At 46.7% G+C, this 22,608-nt stretch overlaps 1 protein-coding gene across 1 annotated transcript in view; it reads right to left on the bottom strand.

Moving 5' to 3' along the window:
- LOC130544074 (zinc finger protein 544-like) overlaps nt 1-19,214 on the bottom strand; it is a 40,781-nt gene extending 21,567 nt beyond the window's left edge. The window contains 6 exon segments of the mRNA XM_057313910.1: nt 6,656-8,537; nt 12,043-12,126; nt 12,434-12,560; nt 13,101-13,203; nt 14,094-14,185; nt 18,620-19,214. Coding sequence (XP_057169893.1) covers nt 6,656-8,537; nt 12,043-12,126; nt 12,434-12,560; nt 13,101-13,203; nt 14,094-14,137 — 2,240 coding nt within the window. The 5' untranslated portion in view covers nt 14,138-14,185; nt 18,620-19,214.
- Nucleotides 19,215-22,608: the final 3,394 nt, after the last annotated feature.

Genomic DNA, 22,608 nt, shown 5'->3' on the forward strand with positions numbered 1-22,608 from the left:
ACCCTGTAAGTTCTTCATACCCTAGTATCTTTCCAGAAACTATACCCCTCGACACTTTATCAGCGCATCTCCCTCACCAACCCCTGATATATGGGCTTTACAATTAAAAAAAAATCCCTTGCAAAGCCAGTGGGCATGAAACAGTGATCACCCTTTTAAATTTGCATTTCCCTAGGTTAGATCTATGTATCTACTGCTAGGCCATGTTTAAATCCTTTCTTCTAAGCTCTTTGGATTGTCTTAGTTTTACTTTTACCAGCTAATTTCAGACCATTTGCTTACCTTACCATATGATCTTTCTATGTTAGTTCATCCAGCTTTTGTTGGGTGCCCTCTCTGGTCTGGACTCTCTGGAGCCTTCTGGGCCCTCTGCCTGGCAGCTGGGAAGAGCTCTCGTGTCCTCACATTTCATGGGAGAAAGATGCTGGGTTTCTTTGAGCATCTTCCTAGGGAACTTAGCATAGCTGTGGCCAAACATCAGGAAGACTGCTAGGGAAAGTAACCCCACTGGAGCAGAGCATTTCCAAGCTCAGGATACAGGTTGACTGGAATCCCCAGACCTGTGAAGGAAAGGGTCCTGCCGTGAAGCAGCCAAATGTAGAATCCTCAAATTTGGACTGATGCACAAGCTGTTTTTTTACCTAGGATGGCTAGATGTGTGACCTCAATGTGCAGTAGGCAAAGGGTGATCCCTCATTGAAAAAAATAAAAACAAAGAATGAAGTCCTAAATATCCAGAAACTCCTCCATCACACATTTTACATGAATGAATATGAATAGTTCTTGGGTAATGTTATATACACAGAGCACATTGTAAAATTCATACAGCCTTAGTATCCTATCCTCAAGAGCTAAGATGCTAACAGCTGATGATGTTGAAAGAAAACCAGGGTCGCCTGGGTGGCTCAGTCATTAAGCATCTGCCTTCCGCTCAGGGTGTGATCCCAAAGTCCTGGGATCGAGCCCTGTATTAGGCTTCTCCGCTGGGAGCCTGCTTCTTTCTCTCCCACTCCCCCTGCTTGTGTTCCCTCTCTCACTGGCTGTCTCTCTCTGTCAAATAAATAAATAAAATCTTAAAAAAAAAAAAAAAAAAGAAAGAAAGAAAACCAGAAGCTTCCACAGCCCCCAGAATGACAAAAGTACAATAAGGTAGTGGATCTCAGAGTCACCTTAGGTCCATACCGTTCTACTTGTGCTGTCTTCATTAACTACCGTGATGCAACATGCCTGCATAGTAAATAGAAGTTCCAGGTAGTAAACTTGACCTGAACATTACTAAGAATGTCTGACACACCAGGGCACCTTGCTGGCTCTGTTGGTAGAGCATTTGACTCTATTCTTGATCTCGAGTCATGAGTTCAAACACCATGTTGGGCAGAGTTTACATTAAAAAAAGAATGTTTAACACAGAAATTCACATTTTATGTTTAGGGTATTTATAAGAGGGAAAAAGCAGCATCATTTTTTGTTCTCTTATCAGGGTACTCTGGCATTTAAGCTAAGCCTGGAGCAGTCCAAATGGGATTCACGTCTACAGAAGGGAATCACGGCTAGGAACGTCAGGTCTGAGGTGCAGAGGTGCGATTCTGAAAGCCAGTCTCAAGCAGGAATTATATGAACCCTGTACTTTATCCAGTTGGGCAGCCAGAGCTGCAGTCTAAACACGTTAACGGAAAGGTACTGTGAATACTGCTAAATATATTCATTTTGGAAGAGGTATGAATGTTCGCACAGAAAGGATTAACACAGCAGGTCTGAGGTTTCAGCTGTTACAAGCTCCTATTTTCAAGGTTGGCCCTTGGCTGGCATCTGGCAACTTGGGTGTTAAGAGTGTTATTTGTACCCCAACTAATAAGGATGTCTCTGTGCCCAGACTATGCAAACAATGTGATTTGCACTGAGCACCTCCTTTCCTCTGGGAGTCTGGAATTTGGTACATGCTAGACAGAAGTGCCTCCTTGCCTGATCCTCAGTGACCTTCATATGACCCCCTCAGGGGAGGGACAGCATTGCAAGTCTGGACATAGATTCCCCCAGACTTCACCTGTCTTTCCCCTTACGCTCCAACTGCGTATCCTTTCTACATCACTCTAATAAATCATAGCTGTGAGTACAATGATAGGCTGAGTCTCATGAATTCGTCTAGAAATCTCTGGATGTGGTGGGGGTGGCCTTGTGGGCCCCCAGCAGTTCCACTGCTAGTTGTTCAAAATTATGTGTAGGATTATTTTGATATCTGTATTCTGAAAAGGGGGAGAGAGGATGGATTTCTGTCTCTTGTTGAAAGGAGCCTCTGGGTCACATGTAATAGATGTGGTATCATTTAGGGTTTTTACAAAAAAAAAAAAAAGCCACAAATTTAAATGAAACCAACAAAGAAAACAGATACATGGATATACAATTTTGAGATTACTCTTTACAAAATGTTATAAACAAAACAAAACAAAACGTTAAGAAAAAAATAACGGCACCGCTCTGGCTCAGTTGGTGGAGCGTGACTCTTGATCTTGGGGTTCTGAGTTTGAGCCCATTGGGTGTAGAGATTATTTAAAAATCTTTATAAGACAAAACAAGGGGCGCCTGGGTGGCTCAGCGGGGAGCCTGGGTGGCGCAGTTGTTAAGCATCTGCCTCCTCCACTAGGAGCCTGCTTCTTCCTCTCCCACTCCCCCTGCTTGTGTTCCCTCCCTCTCTGGCTGTCTCTATTTCTGTCAAATACATAAATAAAATCTTAAAAAAAAAAAAAAAAAGACAAAACAAAACCAATGAAAACACTCCAAAATGTTAAGAAAAAACTAGAAAGGGTACTTGAACTATGCAAATATCTAGAAACCACCTCAGCCTGACCAAGTGGACTCTCTGAAGATGGGCCCAGGAACCTGCAATTCTAACAGTTCCTCTCAGGTGGGTCTTATGCATGTTTCGCTAAGAAACCACTGGCCTCTGGGTATGGGAATCATTCGGGTGGGGAGGTCTCAGGTTCCTATTTCAAATGAGCGGACTTCTTGGGTCCTATGAGCCTTAGGTTTCTCACTTAGGAGGGGGTAGAATACCTAGGAGAGCAGGGCCTGATGCACTGATCACATACAGAGCAGCAGCTGCATCCTTCCATTCCCTGTCCCTTCATCTCCTCCTCCTCCCAATTCCCACTGGGCTTAGTCTCCAGGCGTACATCATCACTAACCTCCTGCGTGGAGTCCCTACTATGGAAAGAGGGACTTGAGGACACTGTGGCATCCCACACATCTTCCATACCGGAGTCTCCAGTAGCTCCTTCACTGAATGACGGTACTTTCAACTTGCTGAATGCGGACACCTCTCAGATGTTTGGTCAACAAGAATTGTCAAACATGTGCTTTGCTGGATCTGTTGGGCAAGTTCTTCCTCCCAGGCTCTGGCATCTCTTGACAGCTATGCAGTAACAGTGGTGCAGGCAGCAGGACCAACTATCCAGCCAGGAAGCAAAGTCCCCACGTGTTCTGTGCGGGCAGCCCTAGCTAAGACATTTTCCATCTCAACCACAGGGTCGCATATAAATCATGAGAGCTATATTACTTAAAGGGTTTTATGATAGATACCAGGTAACTGCCAGAGTGACCTTGAGGGAAGTACATTCAGTACTTGGTTATGCAAATTCACACAACTGTGTTGTCCCATCTTGTCCCAGGATACCAGCACCTCTCCAGGTCCCCACTCTTGGGGGTCTTCTGACTTCCTGGTATTAAGGTTTCCGGAAAACCAAGTCTTAAAAGACTAAGCCACCCCCCTTTAATACCAGGGACTTCTAAGAAATCAAGGAGCCTTCCTGCGATTCTGGATAAAGTCTAATTGGCAAATTGGAAAGTCTGACATCTTTCCCCCTCCCCCCAGCTTTTTGAATTGTCAATCTAGTACTATAGCAACACTGAATCAAAAGAAAGAAAATTGTATATAATCCCACAAATCAACTGCAGATGTCCTCATGTATCGTTGTTCTGCTCACCTAGAGACACACACTGGAAGCAATCTGTTACCCAAATAGATAGTGTACCACCAGGGAATGAGTTACTACTGAAGGTATAAAATGAAAACCAGTGATCTCCAGCCCCACCCTCCCCAACAGTCACACAGCCCACCAACGACTTCTAACCATTTCTGTTCCAGTTCTTCCTGAGGCCATCTCTGTAATTCTGATCTTTTATGGCCTGTAGACTTTACTGACTTCCTGCTCTGCTCAGGAGTGTAGATTTAGCTCACACTGTTGCTCCTCTATTTGCTTCCAATTTCTGACATATTACCGTTTTATGCTCTACTTTTGGTCTCCTAAATAACCTGTCTATCATATTTAAGAGGCTGCTTCCTAAAATGAGGATACTCGTCTCCTCACTATGTCTCTCTCCCCTTGTACAACAGCTAGAGACTATAGCATTACCGTCCGTGACAGTGCTGGGAACAATGATGCTCTGCTCTTGCCATAATGAAATCCTCATGTCATAGCTCTGGCTTTCTTCCTTAAAAACAAAAACAAAAACTCAGTACCTACTGTTTATATCTTATCTATGCAAATACTGTTCAGTGAAGGGCCAATCAGAACAATCTGATTAAAAACCCCCTCTTTTATTCCAATTTCATGTGTCCTCTGCTTCTTCTAAGAAGAAGTATTAGCATCAGGGTCAAATACATGGATCTTGGGGTGCCTGGGTGGCTCAATCGGTTAAGCGTCTGACTCTTGGTTTGGGCTCAAGTCGTGATCTCATCGTTATGCATTGGGCTCTGCACGCAGCATGGAGTCTGCTTGAGATCTTCTCTCCCTCTCCCTCTGCCCCTCCCCCTCTTGCTCTCTCTAAAAAAATCAATCTTAAAAAAAAAAGGCATCCTGGATTTATTTTTCACTTGCAATTATTTTTTGACTCACTCCTGGAATAAACCTTTTAAGTATTTGGGTCCCCAAATATATGTTCTCTTTGGGGTTGGCTTTTTTTTTAAAGATTTTATTTATTTGACAGAGAGACATGGCAAGAGAGGGAACACAAACAGGGGGAGTGGGAGAGGGAGAAGCAGGCTTCCTGCTGAGCAGGGAGCCTGATGTGGGGCCCCTGGGATCATGACCTGAGCTGAAGGCAGACACTGAATGACTGAGCCACCCAGGCACCCCATGGGGCTGGCTTCTGTTTTATCTTACATATTTTTTTTCTCTCTCGTGTTGAAGGCTTTCTTCATCTTTCACGCCTTGGCTCCCATCCATATTGAAGAGGCTATGAAAGAAGACGGGAAGTTCAAATAGGTGGGTGAGACCAGTCTAATGGCATGCTTTGCTAGAGGGTGAAAAGTGCAAGAACCAGCTGCTAGGGTGACGGTCCTCACGATATCCAAATAAGGCAGCCCTTGTTTTGGAACATAATCCACCAAATTCCCTGGTCCCCCAGACTATTTTTAGTACGTAACTTGCTTCCTACTCTATTTTCTGCTTACTCACAGCCAGATACCCTCTGTAAGGCAAGAAAAATAGGGGAGAAGGGAGAGAAAATTTGGAGTTTCAAAGATCTTTTTCTCCGCCCACCTCCTGGTGTACAGCTCTGCTAGGCTGCTGTGGCCTCTACTGCTCCAGCCCTCTCTTCACATGATCCAGGCTTCAGCCTTTCCACTCTGCCCCTCCAGGTGATGCTCTCACACCTGCTTTCACCTTGCTCAAATCTGCCGTTATGGCCTCTCCCACTTTCTTCACCATTGTTGACTTATATTTCGGCCTTTGTTTTGAACATGCTGCTGAAGGGACCTTCTTAACCAACTATCTGTGTGCATGTTTTTTATATGGTTGTAACATTTTGTGTATATACTACTTTGGGTCCTGTTTTCACTTCACCTGGTAAATATTTTCCATATATGCTATACACCCTGCTCTGATTATAGTCAACCTAATTGAGCAACAAAGTGAAATCAGAGCACAACAGAGTCTTTGATTTATTCAGAGTCTACTTTTAATTCTAATAAAAACCAATTTGGGAGACTTTCCATCCTCAGTCCTCCCCCAATTTGTTGTGTTCACTGCTAGTTTACATTGGCTGGCTTCATATTTCATCACTCAATACCAACTTTGTCATGCAGAGTTCTTCTTAGATTGCGTGTCTGGGGCTTCACATCAAGAATATCTTCCAGTCCAAAAAAATAAGATTAAAGAAGAGAACATCTTCCAGTCCACTATTTCTAGGAATGTGTTACAGGGTCAATGTCTGATTAAGTTTGGGTGGTTGTTTACACTAAAAAGATTATTTGGTGGGTATAGCTACATACTGAATTTCCTAACTCCTGCTAAGAGGTCTGACAGTTTTAAATCAGTGGTATGTTCACAGCTTCTCATCTAAATGCAGATGTAAACACATTTTAATGTACAAATTACTTGTGCTGCTTTGGGGAACTGTAGGCTCCTGGGTTTTACTGCCAGAGATTCTGATTTAGTTGATCAAGGTAAGCTTGGTAATGTGCAGTTTCAAGAACATTCCAAGCAAATCTGATGCACATGGTCATTAGACCACACTGACAGTCATACCTTTGTCACCTGATGTCTAATAAAGGTTTGGCTGTGAGCTTCCCATCTTGATTATTCAGCTTCTCTCCCATGAGTTTTTTCATGTTGAATAAGGGATTTATTGTAACTGAAAATCTTCCCACATTCATTACATTCATAGAGTTTTTTCTCTAATATGAATTCTCTGATGCCTAGTAAGTTGATATCGCTGACTAAAGGCCTTTTCACAATGATTACATTCATAGGGTTTCTCGCCAGTGTGTGTTCTCTCGTGTTTTGCAAGTGTCGACCGATCAGTAAAGGCTCTTCCACAGTCAATACATTCATAGGGCTTTTCTCCAGTATGTGTTCTCTCATGTTCAGTAAGGCGTGACCTCTGACGGAAGGCTTTAATACACATGTTACACTGATAGGGCTTCTCTCCGATGTGTGTTCTTTGATGCACAATGAGGGGAGACCTCTGGCTGAAAGCTTTTCCACATTGACTGCACTCATAAGGTTTCTCTCCAGTATGGATTCGCTGATGCACAACAAGCTGTGATCGGTGCCGAAAAGATTTCCCACAGTTGTTACATTCGTATGGTTTCTCTCCAGAATGAATTCTCTCGTGTGAAAGAAGACGAGAGCTCCCAGTAAAGGCCTTCCCACACTGATTACATTCAAAAGGTTTCTCTCCAGTATGAGTTCTCTGATGCTCAATAAGGTGGGAGCTCCCAGTGAAAGCTTTGTCACACTGATTGCATTTATATGGCTTCTCTCCAGTGTGAGTTCGCAGATGCCTAAAAAGTTGAGTGCTTCGAATGAAGGACTTTCCACACTGGTTACATTCATAGGGTTTCTCTCCAGTGTGAGTCCTTTTATGTGCAACAAAGTCAGAGCTTTGGCTGAAGGACTTTCCACAATGAGTACACTCATAAGGTTTCTCTCCAGTATGGATTCTTCGATGGACAATAAGGTTAGAGTTCCACTTGAAAGATTTTCCACATTCGTGACATTTATATGGTTTTTCTCCAGTGTGAGTTCGCTGATGCCTAATAAGTTTGGAACTCTGGGTGAAGGATTTCCCACACTGGTTACATTCATAGGGCTTTTCTCCGGTGTGGGTTCTCTGATGGATGACGAGGCTATAGCTCTGGCTGAAAGACTTCCCACACTGAGTACATTCATAGGGCTTTTCTCCAGTGTGGGTTCTCAGGTGTATAACAAGCTTAGAGCAACAGCTGAAAGATTTTCCACACTGATTGCATGCGTGTGACTTCTTTCCAGTCTGAACGATGTCACAGTGAGCAAAAGATGAGGCTGTGTGGAAGGCATTATGTTCCTCCTCACATCTAAGTGGTGCTTCTCTAGGATCATTTATTTCAGTTTGTACAAGGCATTCATCACACTCATCCTGACATTCTCTAAAATGCATCGGGTTGTGTTCATTCAGAGACATGCTATGATTAATAATGTTTCCATAGTCTGTACAGTTACTGTTGTTCTCTGCTGAAAAATGCCTATTATGAAATCGAAGGGAGGTGCCATAGTTGAAGGAGTCACTACTGACAGTATATTCATAAAGCTTTTTATTTCTCATTTCAACATTTCCAAGTTTATTCAAATAAATGCTCTGACAGAAGGCTCTAGCACTTTGGTGATTTTCATAGGGCTTCTGATCAGCCCAGCCTTTCTTGTGATTAATGAAAAATGAATTCTGTTTCAACTTTTTAACCTGTGAGTCAAACGTATGGAAATGTGTTCTTTTGCGTAATGTTGGAGATAGAAGGCTTACACTCAGGTAGCTTCCCCCAAGGTCATGCTCACAATGTTCCCCTTGAGCAGACAGTGTCTGTGAGGTAAGTACCATTTGACTCAAAGAGTCCTCCTGGTGCTTCTTTACCTGGTTCCTCCAATCCTGCCTTTCTCCTAATGACACCAACCAGGGGCCCTCCTCCCATATGCAGTGTTTCATTTCTATGTGGTGGAATGCTTCTTCCACAGCAAAATCCTCTTTGGAAGCTGACTCTTTCTTTTCAAATGTATTCTTCCAGTCTGAGAGAAATCCAAAATACCTGATTTACTGAGGATGCATTAGAGGGGGAGGATGGGATGAAGGAGACAACCAAGTGTAAGAGGTGTTTCTGGGTTTGTTTCTAATCCATGGATTGTTATTTCATGCAGGATGTTAATAAAAGGGGGGGGATGGATCAGCAAATAGGATATCGGTGATAAAGTATAAAAAAAAAGCAAAGATAATGAAGAGGTGACCCAGGAGGACTGGTCCCCAAAGAGGGAGAAGAGGAATAAGAACAAGCAGGGGAGGGTAAAGATTAAAGAAGGGATCCACAAAATAGCTGGGCCTAACGGTATACAGCCCTCAATAATCACAAAAGATACCTACATTCTCATTGCCTGGGACGCCTGTGAATGTGGTACCTGATTTGGAAAAAGGGTCTTTGCCGATGCTTATATTAAGGAACCTGAGATACGGAGAGTATCTGTGTAGGCCCTAAATGTCACCAGAAGTGTTCTTGTAAGGGGGAGGTAGAGATTTGATACACACAGAGGTGATAGGAACACGGAACAAAGAGATTTGAAGATGCTGGCCTTAAAGACTGAAGTGATGTGGGCACAAACCAAGGAATGCTGCAGCCATCAGAAGCTGGAAGAGACAAGGAACAGATTTCCTCCTGGAACCTTCCAAGGGAGCATGACTCTACACCCTGGTTTCAGCCCAATGGTACTGATGTCAGGTTTCTGGCCTCCAGAACTGTGGGAGAATCAATTCATGTTTTTTTTTTTTTTTTAAAGATTTTATTTATTTATTCGACAGAGATAGAGACAGCCAGCGAGAGAGGGAACACAAGCAGGGGGAGTGGGAGAGGAAGAAACAGGCTCATAGCGGAGGAGCCTGATGTGGGGCTCGATCCCAGAACGCCGGGATCACGCCCTGAGCGGAAGGCAGACGCTTAACCACTGTGCCACCCAGGCGCCCCTGATTCATGTTGTTTTAAGCCACTCAACTGGTAATCTGTTACAGCAGCCACAGGAAATTAATACAAGAGCCTAACTGGTACCTCAACCTCGATTACTGACCCAGAATCTTAGTCTATTTTCAGATTCTGGATCTTGAAACAGGATCCCAAACACCAACACCGACTTAATATTCTTAACGCACCATTTCTACTATTTCTTCAGGCTACCCACAGAAGAAAAGCTCTTCAACCACTCTGTAACCAATGCCACAGACTTCCTGGAAAGCACTGTAGTCCTTGAAGCAGTAGTTGGCCAGGCTGGGCTACAACTGGGCTTACTAACTAGCAACTTGTAAAGCTCATTTTCCTTGACGGCAAGGCAGGAATAAAAATCCTTAGCTTACAAGATTTACTTGGACGCACAAATGAACCGATATGGGAATTGCAAAAGGAGCCTGGCTGGCAGTGCACTGGCAGCACGTGGTTCCATTGATATGAGCACCCCTTTTATTGTCCTAACAGGGATTCCTCCCTTTGTTGAAATATTGGGCCTCTAATGAGTGGTACAGGTTCTCAGCTCAGGACCTTGCCTGGGTCCTCCATGATTCCCCCTTTACTTGTCACTCTCCCCATTTCAGTCATGTAGCCACCCACGTCTGGTACTATCAAGGCTTCTGATCAAGTCCCCATGCTTCACTCTCCATGTCTGCTAAGGAGACAAGGATCCTCTGTTTTGCAAAATATTAATTACGCTCTGTGGCCCTCCTCTGACTTCCAGGAGGACATTTCCCTCTTGGACAAAGTCCTTATCTAAGTCCAATGCCCTCCATGCCCAACACTGTTCTCCTTCCCAAGACTCTGTGCTGTGTTCCTGTTTGGTGTTGCCTTGGAATCCCTGATGATGAGAACTTTTTCAAATGAAACAATGGCCTAATGAAAGGGAGTGAAAGGGTATTTGGAGACAGGAAGAAGGAAAGAAGTCTTTGGGTGGCTAAGATGTGTCCAAGCTGTGCCTGGTCATTGGAAACTGGGCAAAGGAAGTTAGACATTTTACACAGTGTCTCCATCAAGATCGCAAAATGAGGAAAACAGACTGTGTGGGTCAGCTAGAAAGTAGTATCTATGACAGATGAGAAGAAAGATGCCACCCATAAACTGAATTCAGAATGGCATCATTTGAAGGGCCAAGGACAAGTAAAAGTAGGTGACACTTCAGAGGGAAAAATAACAGAGGCTATAGGTGAGAGTTACAGGGTAAGAAAGAGCAGAAACATGTAAGATAAACCCAACACCTCTGGCTAAAGGAATGTCACAAGGTAGTGTGAAGGTCGAAGGTGGTGTGAAGGACACACAGTGGCTGCTTTCAGTTAAGAAAGGCCACATACTGCAAGATTCCAACTACAGGACATTCTGGAAAAGGTAAAACTAGAAAGAGTAAAATAACCAGTGGTTTCCAGGAGTTAGGACAGAGGGAGGGAAAAATAGGTGGACACAGAGGATATTTAGGGCAGTGGAACTACTTTACATGACACTATAATGATGGAGATACGGCATTATACATTTACCCAAACCCGCAGAATGTACACCACCAAGAATGAACCTAATGTAAACTACTGATCTCTACTGGTAACGTGTGAATACATCTTCACCCACTGTAACAAATGTACCACAGAATATAAGATATTAATAACGGAGGAAACTGTGTTTGTGGTGGGGAAGGGTGGTAGATGGGAGCTCTGTACTTTCTGTTCAACTTCTGGTAAACATAAAACTGCTCTAATAAATAAAGTCTATTAATTAAAACAAAACAACAACAAAAAAATCAGAACCAGCCTAATTAGTTGCAGTGATGAACATGTTCTAAAATTGATTATAGTGACAGATGCACATGCTGTGAATATACTAAAATCCTTTGCATGCTTTAAATGAGTGAATCGTATGGCATGTGAATTTTATCTCAATATGGCTATTAAAGAAAAAAAAAAAAAAAAAGAGTTCCAATCCGGCTGAGACACTGGGGCATATAAGGAGGTGGGCCTATGGGATGAGAAGAGGTGGGAAAACAAGCCCAGGAACTGAGTTAGTAGGAATCCTTCTGGAAGGAATAGGTCATTGCCATTTCCTAGGATGCACAAGTTCTCACCACACCTCTGGATCATCTAGAAGTTGTAGGAATGTCCAACATGGAGGAGGGATGGACACCCAACTATAGGGAAAGACCAGGCGTGATGGAGAGATCTGAGGAGCTGCTGCCCTGGGTGGAAGTCAGGGTAAGGGACTCAAGGAAAAGAGGGGGCACAAGGACCCAGGAATAGATGAAGCAGCTGAGGGATGAAGATCAAAGGGAAGATGGGAACTGAAATGAACCCACACATGAGAAACGTTGGGACAACAGTGACATGTGTTTTTCATGGGGACAGAGGGATAGGCCTATGTGGATGAGAATGTGGTTGCCTTGGATGTGAGGAAGCAGCAGAGAACACCCAAGGAAGCTCTCTGCTCCTCCTCCCCTCTTTGGACCCAGGGTCCTGTGGAGAGCAATCTTGCCATGTTAACTCACCAGGTCTCTGGCCTGCTCTCACCTTGGGGAGGTCCCTGTTCTGCCCTCCATGAGTCTTGTCCTTGCTCCAGCCAGCTGATCACATCCGGTTTGGAAAGCAGAAGTCCTGGTCAATGGTGGAAAAACACAGGACTTTGTGCTCTGCTTGGAGAGGAGGAGAACTGCGTCCTCTGGCCCAGCCCTCAGTCCCTGGGGTCAGATGTGGATGGATGAGGAGGGCCCTGCACATCCCAAGGAAAATCCCAGCAAAATGCTTGGCTCCTTACAGGCAGAATGAGTGGCAATATCCAGGACCTGTATCTCAAAGAAATCCATTTCTGGAATGCTCTGGTCCAGCCCGGGCATACCCTTAAGAAGAGCCAGAGCTTTGAGTCCCTGAAACAGAAACTGCTGATGGGCAGAGCTTGGCTTACCCAGAGAGACCAGGTGGCTCCAGGTCTCCAGAGTCACGTTGCGGTACAGTCTCCTCTGGGCCAGATTCAGCTGTCCCCACTCCTCCTGCGTGAAGGTCACAGCCACGTCCTTGAAGCTCACAGATGGCTGAAACATCACCTATGTTACCATGGGACTCTGCTTCCCCAGTGTGGATGTTGGGTCAGGGGGATGGGCAGCACTGGGAGGGAGAGGATGCGGGCTCAAGATGACATCTATGAGCCCTCATGGGGTTCCCACCTTTGGGATCAGATACAGACCCAGGCCTGTGGTGTTCTCACTTCTCTCTGATTTTCTGTAGTAGGAAACAACAGGAACCCCACTCAGAGATCCGCACCCCCTAGCTTCTCCACAAAATCACAGATTTGAAGCCAAAGAGCATGTTCTAAATCAAGGATCAGCAAACTTTGGCCCACAGGACTAATCAGGGCTATGGTATATTTTTAGAAGGCTAATGCCATGAGCTGAATTGTTTCCCCCCAAACTCACTCACACGTTGAGGGCCTATCCCCCAAAGTGACTATATTTGGAGACAGGGCCTTTATAGAAGTAATAAAGGCTAACGCAGGTCATAAGGGCAGGGCTCTCATTTGTGAGACTGGTGTCTGTATAAGCGGAAGAGGTGACACCAGGGGTCTCACTCCCTACCATGTGAGGACCCAGAGAAGGTGCCATCTGCAGGTCAGGAAGAGAGTCCCCACTAGAAAGCAACATTGCTGGCACCTTGATCTTGGACTTACAGTTTCCAGAACTGAGAGAAAATAAATGTCCGTTATTTAATACCACCCAGTGGAATCTTGTTACGGCAGCACAAACAGACTAATATAGGTAAGAATGGATTTTTACATTTTTAAAGGACTATGTGAAAAAAGAATGAGACAGAAGACTATGTGTGGCCCACAGAGCCTAAAACAGTTCTCACCTGGGCCTCTACAGAAAGTGCTGGGTCAAGCCTGCTCTCAAAGAAGGCTGACAGGCCAACAGCCAGGTGTCCTGGCCTTGGGGGGCCTGGCCTGAGTTGGCATCTCAGTTTCATGACTTACTTGATGGACACATCCCTGAACTCCTCTAGCATGAGCTGCCCTCCCTCATGAAGACAGCCTCCCACATCAGGGAGTCTCACAGGACGTGAGGGGAAGTAACCCTCTGGCACCCAGGAAGCACAAAGACAATGTGCTGGGACGCTCAGTAAGGTCAGGGACCCACCCCTCACCCCACTGTGTGCTGCACGGTGAGCCATCTAAGGGCAACTATGGCGCTTTAAGGGGATACTCTTGGCTGCCCTCCTGAGTAGTCTCAGTGAGGGTCAAGGGCCCTGCGTGGCTGAATGGGGTATGGAGGCTTAGTTCTGCCCATCCTCAAGAGCCTGCTGTGCAGCCATCACAAACAAAGAGTCTGAGCCAGAGACCTGTCCCAGGGAACCAGGTGTGGCAGACTCATGTTCGGTCTGGTCCCAGGAGCTCCTGGCTCATCCATACAGGGCAGGTGCTTTATCTATAGAGAGCCTTTGGCTTTCACATGAAGGCACAGGGAAGCATTACAGTGCTCTCATGTGCTGGCCTGAGGAGGTGGGTACTATTCCTGGACCCATTTTTACAGCTGAGGAGACTGAGGCAAAGAGAGAAAAGGTCCCTAACTCACCTGGCACGGGACCGCATGAGAATGTGGTTCCATTTCCTCCTCATACCTGAAGAAGCTGTCCTGAAGAGGGCAGAGGTCCTCAGGAGGCAGGTCTGGTGAAGCAGGGAACAATAAGGAATTCAGCCCCACCTCAGTAAGCCCAGGCAACTGAGCCCACTCCCAACCCCAGACAAAGGAGAGGGCTGCCAGTACCATTTGAGGAACATTCCCTTAGGGTATGAGGAGTTGGGAGACAGGCTCTGACCAAGTACCTTAAAAAGTCCAAGGCTCTGCGGCCAGCTGTGGCAGCCAAGCCAGCTTTCCAGATGTGGAATGGGCCAGCCTGACCAGATCTGAGCCTAGGGATGGACCTGGCCTACCCCAGGCTCAAAGAAAATGCCTAGGCACAGGTGGGTATATCTGAACTGTGTGCCCACAGATCACAGCCATCCATCAACACCCAAATAAAGGACTGGCCAGTTGTTCCCGTCCTTTCAAGAGACCAAGTTGGGGGACGTAGAAGAAGAGTGTTAAGACAAGTGTACAATTTCAAAATATCCCAATAAAACATCAGGTGGTCTTCCAAGAAAACTGTGCAATTTTTAAATACCACTGAAACATGAGCTGGCTTCAAAAAAAAAAATTGCACAATTTTAAAGTATCACAGTAAAACACCAGCTGGTTTCCAAAAATGGGGTCGGGGGGGATGGGGACAAGGAGGATGAAAATCCTAAGCTGTCCTAAGGAGGACAGCTAAGGGCACTCTGTTGGGGGCTGCTGTCCCAGGTGCGCATTCCCCCAAGCCACTCTGAACATGCAGGATGCTGCCCCACTGTGTATGTGCGGGGGGAGGGGGGGCACACCATCATCCGCTACTTTACTGGACTTTGTCATTGCTTCCCATACTCTACTTATCTAAGAGCTTGGCTGCAGTCATGTGACTGTCTCACTGAGACAGCCAGGCAAAAGTCCTGCCAGATCTTGCCTTAAACCCTTCCCCATATTTGCCTCCCGCTCACCCACTTGCATCAAAAGCACAGCTCTACTTGTGTGCACACACACCATCTACCCAGTCACTGCTCATTCGGGATGACCCAACAGTCCAGAAATGTATGCTGCATTTGTGCGTTTGTTCACATGGAGCCACTGCTCATTCTGCCGGATTCTGGCATCTTTCATTTGTATGGTGCCATCCAGGTCACAAAGAGCCTTGGACCCTCACCCCCTTGAAACAGAACAACTATCATCTGGGCTGGAGGCCCAGGGAAACCCAGACCTCTCATTCGTTGCTTCCAGAAGGCAGACACCTGCTGTTCTCCCAGGACTAAAACTGGCATTTTTCTTATTCTACTTTCTCTATAAAACCCATCTTCCTGGAGAATCAAGAATCAAGTCATATATCAGGGAAAGTGTGCTCTCTCCATGCCTCACATTTTTGGCAGTTCTCACCTTTGCCTTCAAATGTTTGAGTCAGTTCCTCAACCAGTGTCTTCTCCTCTTGGGGCTTCTCCAGGTGCTGGGGTTTCTCTTAGGTCCTGAGCTCCCCAGAGAGGGTGTTGGGGGCCACTCCTGGCCAGAGCCAGTAGGAGCACAGTGCCTACAGATGGGCCAGGACCTCAACACTTAACAGCTGCTAAAACCAGAAAAGCCCCAGAGGCACCTTCCCACTGTGCTCTCTCTGAGAACACTACTGCTTCCAACACATCTGGGGTCTGAGAACTCCTTTCCCAAACTTAATTCTGCAGACATTCTTTTCTGGCCGTCACCTTCATGGTGGGTTCCAATCTCTTTCTCACACAAACCTAATATCCTTCAGGTAAAATGAGCACTCAAGTCCTCTGAGAATCATTATAAAAAGGAGAGAGTGCTGGGCTACCTGAGTGGCTCAGTTGGTTAAGTGTCCTACTCTTAACTTCAGTTCAGGTCATGATCTCAGGGTTGTGAGATTGAGCCCTGCATCAAGCCTGTGTGTTGGGCTCTGTGCTGGGTGTGGAGCCTGCTTAAGACTCTTTCTCTCCCTCTCCCTCTGCCACTACCCCTCCCCCAACCCAGCATGCGCTAAAAATAAATAAAATTTTAAACAGATAAATAGAGAGAGAGAGAGATAGGAGAGACTACTGAGTAGCCAGTTCACTACTGAAGCAGAAGACAATGGCTTCAAAATGCAGGGTTGTCTCTGACCTTGGCATTCAGGCCAGTACAGATAAGGCAGCAATAACCATGCAAAAAATGGAATGCCAGGGGCACCTGGGTGGCTCAGTGGTTAAGCATCTGCCTTCAGCTCAGGGCGTGATCCCAGCGTTCTGGGATCGAGCCCCACATCAGGCTCCTCCGCTGGAAGCCTGCTTCTTCCTCTTCCACTCCCCCTGCCTGTGTTCCCTCTCTCGCTGGCTGTCTCTATCTCTGTCAAATGAATAAATAAAATCTTAAAAAAAAAAAAAGAAATAAATGGAATGCCAGAATGATTAGACTTGTATCCCACTAAAAAAACATTTAAGGCAGAACATAACTTTGACACAATGTTCAACTTTCAACTTTTGGAGCTGGTGTGAGTACACATTTACCTGAATCCCAGCATTAACTTAAAAGAACAGAAAAAACCCCACACGAAAAAGGTAAAAGTCCCATCCATCCACAATGACGCTGGAATGACCACACTGTCCACAGCACACACCTGATAGAGTGAGCGTGCATAACAGGTTGACTCAGCAGGCCTGGGTGGTCCATGCCCCACACATTCCAACGAAAGTCCTGTTCCCTGACCAGCTGCTGGGAGGTAACCTCTGAGCCAGAGGGGATCATCCTACCTGATAAAATGTCTCTGTTTACTTCGGGACACCCCTACAAAGTGAGCATCAGGCTCAACTAAAGGACAAAGCCACAAAGAGAAACACATCTCCAGGATGTGTGAGAAAATTGGCTCTTTCTATAGAGCAGTGGTTCTCAATTGGGGGCAGGTCTGCCCTCAAGGACATCTGGCAATGTTGGCGACGTGTGGTTGTCACGACTTGTAGAGGGCTGAGCAGAAGTGAGAGGCAGTACTCAACATCTCCCCTACCAGAGGATGACTCCGCTTCCAACAATACTGCCAAGGTTGAGAAACTGCTCTACAAAGGTAAGGCAGTGTTCCAGGCGCACCAGGACTCTTCAGCTCTGAGCCAATCTCATGGATTAGCAGAGCTGCAGAAAGCAGATTTTCTGTCCAACTGTCCAACTCAGTTCACTTTATTTTCACCATCTTCTCTTCCTGAATAAAATGGAGAACTCAGAAGCTACTTAAGACAGAAATGACAGCAAACTTCGAGGACACTCACCGCTCACTCACCAGAAAGAGAACCCACGCAAAAGGCTGTCTGTCGCCCACCAGGATGCCACAAAACCTGTGTCCACACCATCTTTTACTCCTCTGCCCATGGCACAGGGCACCTGCCTCAGCTGATCCCCCCCGCTTTGCAGACTGATTAGGGTTTTGCAAATCTTTTTACCATGTCTGTGGTTGGCTGACTAATGGCCCCCAAAATATTTCCATATGCTAGTGCCAAGAACTTGTGACTATGTTACCTTGCAGGCAAAAGGGACTCTGGAAAAGTGATTCAGTTCAGAATCTTGAGATGGGGAGATTATCCCAGATTTTCTGGTGGGCCTGATGTCAACACAATGATCCTGATAAAGAGGGAGGTAGGAGGGTCACGGACGGAGGAGAGGTGACGGCTGGCAAAAGCAGAGGCTCCTGGGCCACAAACCTTCTGATCAAGTAAACTCTTGTATCCCAGTGTCCCCCCCCCCCTTCCAGTTACTTCCATGCTCCTGTTCCTAACAGCTAGGCCCTCAGAGCAGCCAACACTCCAGTCTCTCCCTCTTCATCCTGTCCATCGTCTCTCTGCCATCTCACTCCTAAACATACACACTACAAATGTACACCACACCCAAGAAAGCTCATCAAGATTCTACATCTATCTATCTTGTTCTGAGACTCCTGCCCATCCCTGGGCAGTCTCCTACTGCCTGTGACTATTTCCACCCTCCCATTCCTTGTCTGGAGGCATCTGAGGGCAAGGGCTGGGAACGCTACTCTTAAGTCAAATTGCCTGCTTTCAAAGTCCCAGCTCCACCACTTGCCTCTGTAGTTCCTAGTTTTTCTGTTTTTGTTTTTTTTTTAAAGATTTCATTTATTTATTTGACAGAGAGAGACAGCCAGCGAGAGATGGAACACAAGTGGGGGGAGTGGGAGAGGAAGACGCAGGCTCCTAGCAGAGAAGCCTGATGTGGGGCTCGATCTCAGAACACTGGGATCACGCCCTGAGCGGAAGGCAGACGATTAACGACTACACCACCCAGGCGCCCCTGTAGTTCCTAGTTCTTAAACAGACCTCCTTAACCTCCCTAGGCCTCAGTTTCCTCTTCTGTAGACATCTGGGAGAATAGCAGGCCTTGTGTCATGGTGCTGCTCTGAGGATTAAATGAGTTGCATTTATAGAGCTTAATGTCACATTGACACACAGGACACAGATTTGGTCACATCGATTATACTTGAACATAAAATTCACCTTCTATTCCTCATGCTGGACCTGAGGGTGGCTGGTGTGGCAGGGTCCCTCTGTCTGCAGGGCTGGGGCGGAGGCTGCTTTCTCGTTCCTTTTCCAGTTTGCTCTTTCCCTGCCTGTGGGGTGGGGTTTCAAGTGCTGCCCCAGGCTTCATGTTCAGTCTTAGACCTCCCTGCCACTGCCATTTCCTCCTCTATTTCCACCCCTACATCCAACAGACTCCTCAACTCAACAGATCTGAGTGACCAAGAGTTCTCTGTGACCTCTATCCTGGTTCCTCACTAGAAATGGAAGCTCAGAGTCCTCAGCTATTCCTACTCCCTTTGCATTCTCTCTTGCACTGAGTTATTTCTACAGCCAGATGCTTCTACTCTGAGGCTTTTTGAAATCCAACTCTTAAGCTCTCACGCACAGGACAGCTTTATGTCCCGGCTCTTTACACCTCCAGACCCCTCTAACCCAGCTCCTAACATGGGGTATCAACAAACACACCCAATCCAGGCACCCCAATACCGTAGACCCAGAGTTTGCTGGACTGTCTCTAATTCTTTGTTCACCTGGAAAACATGCACTTTGTCTTCAAACTGAGTTCAAGATCACGTACCAGTGGAAGAAAACGTGTCCAAGTTCTGAGGCTGCTGGGGTAAAGAAATCCTCACTTGCCGGGGCTGCCGCTACCACCTCCTGCACAGAGCGCCTGCGCGGTAAGTGGCGTTAACGAACCGAGAGAGGAAAAAAGACGCGTCTGGGTGGGCAAGCCCCAGATTCCTTCCCATACGCCGGCCTGACACCCTCAACAGCTGGCCTTCTTTGCAGCAGGAGAGCTTCTGTTCCAGAGTAGGAGAACCTCAGACAAGATCACACCCAGCTGCACTCTGCCGCAGGAGGGGCCCTGGCTGCGCCAGCTTCCTCCCGGTTTCTGCAGGCAGAGGGACTCGCATCTGACAGGCCCCAGTTCCGCCGCGCAAAACGGACCCCTGCGGGTCCCGCTTCCTCCCCCCCGGCACCGCCCAGGTCACAGAGGTCCCGCCTGGCCCCGCCCTCCATCCCGCCCCGCCCACAGCTGAGCGTCCGCGTCGGTCCCGGATTTCAGGCTCACCTGAACGCGCGGAGTAATGCCGGCGCTTCCGGTGGAGGGCGGAAGTGCGCGCGCTTGGTGCAACCAACTGCAAGTCCCAGAAGGCAGTGCGGCGGGGACTGTTGCTACCGGACTCCGTCGGGGGCGGAGGTGTCTGGTCCCCGGGCGGGGGCCTGAGACTCGAAGGTTGCCTTTTCCCTTTTACAGCGGGTCGTGTTATGGTTTAGACAATTGTTTTCCTTGGGCTGCGTCCCGTGGCGTGCCTCTCCCCGTAGCCCGGGTTCACGGACGCGACTCATTCTCCTCAGCCGGCGACTGAGGCCGCGACGCCAGAATGGCGGACGTCTGTGACCAGCGTCGAGGCCTGGGTTCGTGTCCGAACTGCGCTCGGCCGCACCCTTTCCTCGTTGGCTTTTCAGTCGCCTCGACCCGCTGTGGAAGTGAACGAAGACGCCTTGAAGGGGGCTAGGAACGGCTGTCGACCCCGAACCTGCTCAAGCGACGCCGTCCGCCACCGTCCTGTGCATTCTGCGGAGGCTCAAAGGCAGGCAGGGGAGTGGCCTCGGTGCGCCTTGGATGGTCTTTGTCGAGTGTGGAAGCCAGAGACCGGCTAACTCTAAGCGGGCCTTCTAGGTTTAGGATTGCTTAGGGGAGCATAGTTGGCTTTCTCCGGTTGGCCCTAAGTGGGACAGGGGCAAGAAATAGGGAAGCTGGCAGTTAGTGACCACGTCCTGTTTGGGCCCGTTCTATTACATATGGTCTGCCCACTGTTACGTGTGCTATCTCACTGCGTCGTTCTGGGGTCAGTCTGAGACCCCCCCGGCTGCTGACCTACCCCGGCTCTCAAACGAGGGAGACCACAGTTACCTTCCCAGGCCCGCCTACTGGCGGGAGCGACTCTGGCTCTGCTCGAGCCTCGTAAGCGCCTGAAATGTTGTTTCCTTGTGTCTGAGGTGCTCCTGTGACCAGCCTTCCTTGCTTGGACTCTTCCTGGGGCTGACCCAACAGCCATCATCTTCTTACTTGAGTACTTCATGCTTGTTAACAGGACCCTGCAATCTGTAGATTCTTCCAGGAAGTCTTTTTTTTTTTTTTTTAAGATTTTATTTATTTATTCGACAGAGACAGCCAGCGAGAGAGGGAACACAAGCAGGGGGAGTGGGAGAGGAAGAAGCAGGCTCACAGCGGAGGAGCCTGATGTGGGGCTGGATCCCATAATGCCCGGATCACGCCCTGAGCCAAAGGCCGACGCTTAACCGCTGTGCCACCCAGGCGCCCCTCTTCCAGGAAGTCTTTAATCTAGCTTCCAAAGGGAGAATCTTGATGGAGTGGGCTCGTGCCTCTTGCTGTGTTACTGAATTAGGCAAGGGGAAATGACACATCTGCTGGGGGCTTCTGGGGGGAAGTTCTCTCAAAAATGGACGTAAGACACTAGTATGTCCCCTTTCATTGTCTCTGGGCAGTGTTATCTGTGTATAATGTGTAGAGCAGTACTGCCATGCCAGCACTTTCAGGAAGCCAGCCCAAGAGGCAAACAAAGTCGACATGCTGAGAATGGCAGAGCAGAAAGATGGAAAGAACCAGAGTCTATAATGGGATCCTCCTTGAGTCACTGAATAACTGATATTGCCTATGTCCACCTTGGGACTTTTCCTTATGATATCATAAATGACCTTGTTTTTATTATGGAAAATTTCAAACATACCAGAGTAAGGCGAAGAGTGTGATGAAAACCCATGCTTCCCTCCATGCATTTATCCAACTTCATTTACCGTCATCGTTCGCCTTTTTATACTTAATCTTATCCCCACTTTCTCCCAGCCACCACTGGGTTATTTTGAAGCAAATCCCATATTGTTTCACGCATAAATACCTAAGATTCTATCTAGAAAAGAGGTGGGTTTTTTTTTTGTTTTTTTTTTTTTTACTTTTTAAAAAGATGTTATTTATTCATTTGAGAGACAGAGCACAATCAGGGGGAGAGGAAGAGGCAGAGGGAGAAGCAGATTCCCCACTGAGCTGGGAGCCCAATGTGGGGCTCCATCCCAGGACCTAGAGATCATGACCTGAGCTTAATTAAGGCAGTTGCTTAACCATCTGAGCTACCCAAGACCCCGGGAATGACTTTTGGTAGAATAGGAAAATCCATAGAGAAAGTAAATTCATGGTTGCCTAGGGCTGGGGAAGTTTGAGTGAAAATGTGAGCTACTTGGATATCAGTTTCTTTTGGCGGTGATGAAAATGTTCTAAAGTTGATTGTAATGATGATAAAACAGTATATTAAAAACCATTGAATTGTACAGTTTAAGTGAGTATATGTGAATTATGTCTCACTAAGGCTACTTAAAAATCAGTACATAAAGGGACACGTGGGTGGCTCAACCGGTTAAAGTGTCTGCCTTCTGTTCAGGTCATAATCCCAGGGCCCTGGGATGGAGCCCCGTGTTGAGGTCCCTGAGTTTGGTTCCCAGCTCAGCAGGGAGTCTGCTTCTCCCTCTGCCCCCTTCTCATGCTTTCCCTTGCTATCTCTCAGATGAATAAATAAAAATCTTTTAAAAAAAATCACTACATAAGGGTGCCAACATCTATTAGGAAAAAAAAAGATACAGTGGGGGAGAAGACTTTTAAATATATAACTACAGTCTTTAACACACTTAAAAATATTAGCAATAATTTCTTAGTACCAAATATCCAGTGTTTACCCCACATGTGTCCATTTTTTTACATTTTATTTATTTAAATTAGGATCTGAACAAGGTTCACACTTTGCATTTGGTTAATGTGTGCTTAAGTCTTGTAATTTACGAGTTTCCCCGACATGTGCTTTTTCCTTTTGTTTCTGTTTGTTGAAACCAGGTAAATTTTTCCCATAGGATTTACTACCTTGTGGATTTTGGTGATGGTATCCTTATGA

Source organism: Ursus arctos, unplaced genomic scaffold (genome assembly GCF_023065955.2).
Source record: "Ursus arctos isolate Adak ecotype North America unplaced genomic scaffold, UrsArc2.0 scaffold_19, whole genome shotgun sequence".
Lineage (NCBI taxonomy): Eukaryota > Metazoa > Chordata > Mammalia > Carnivora > Ursidae > Ursus > Ursus arctos.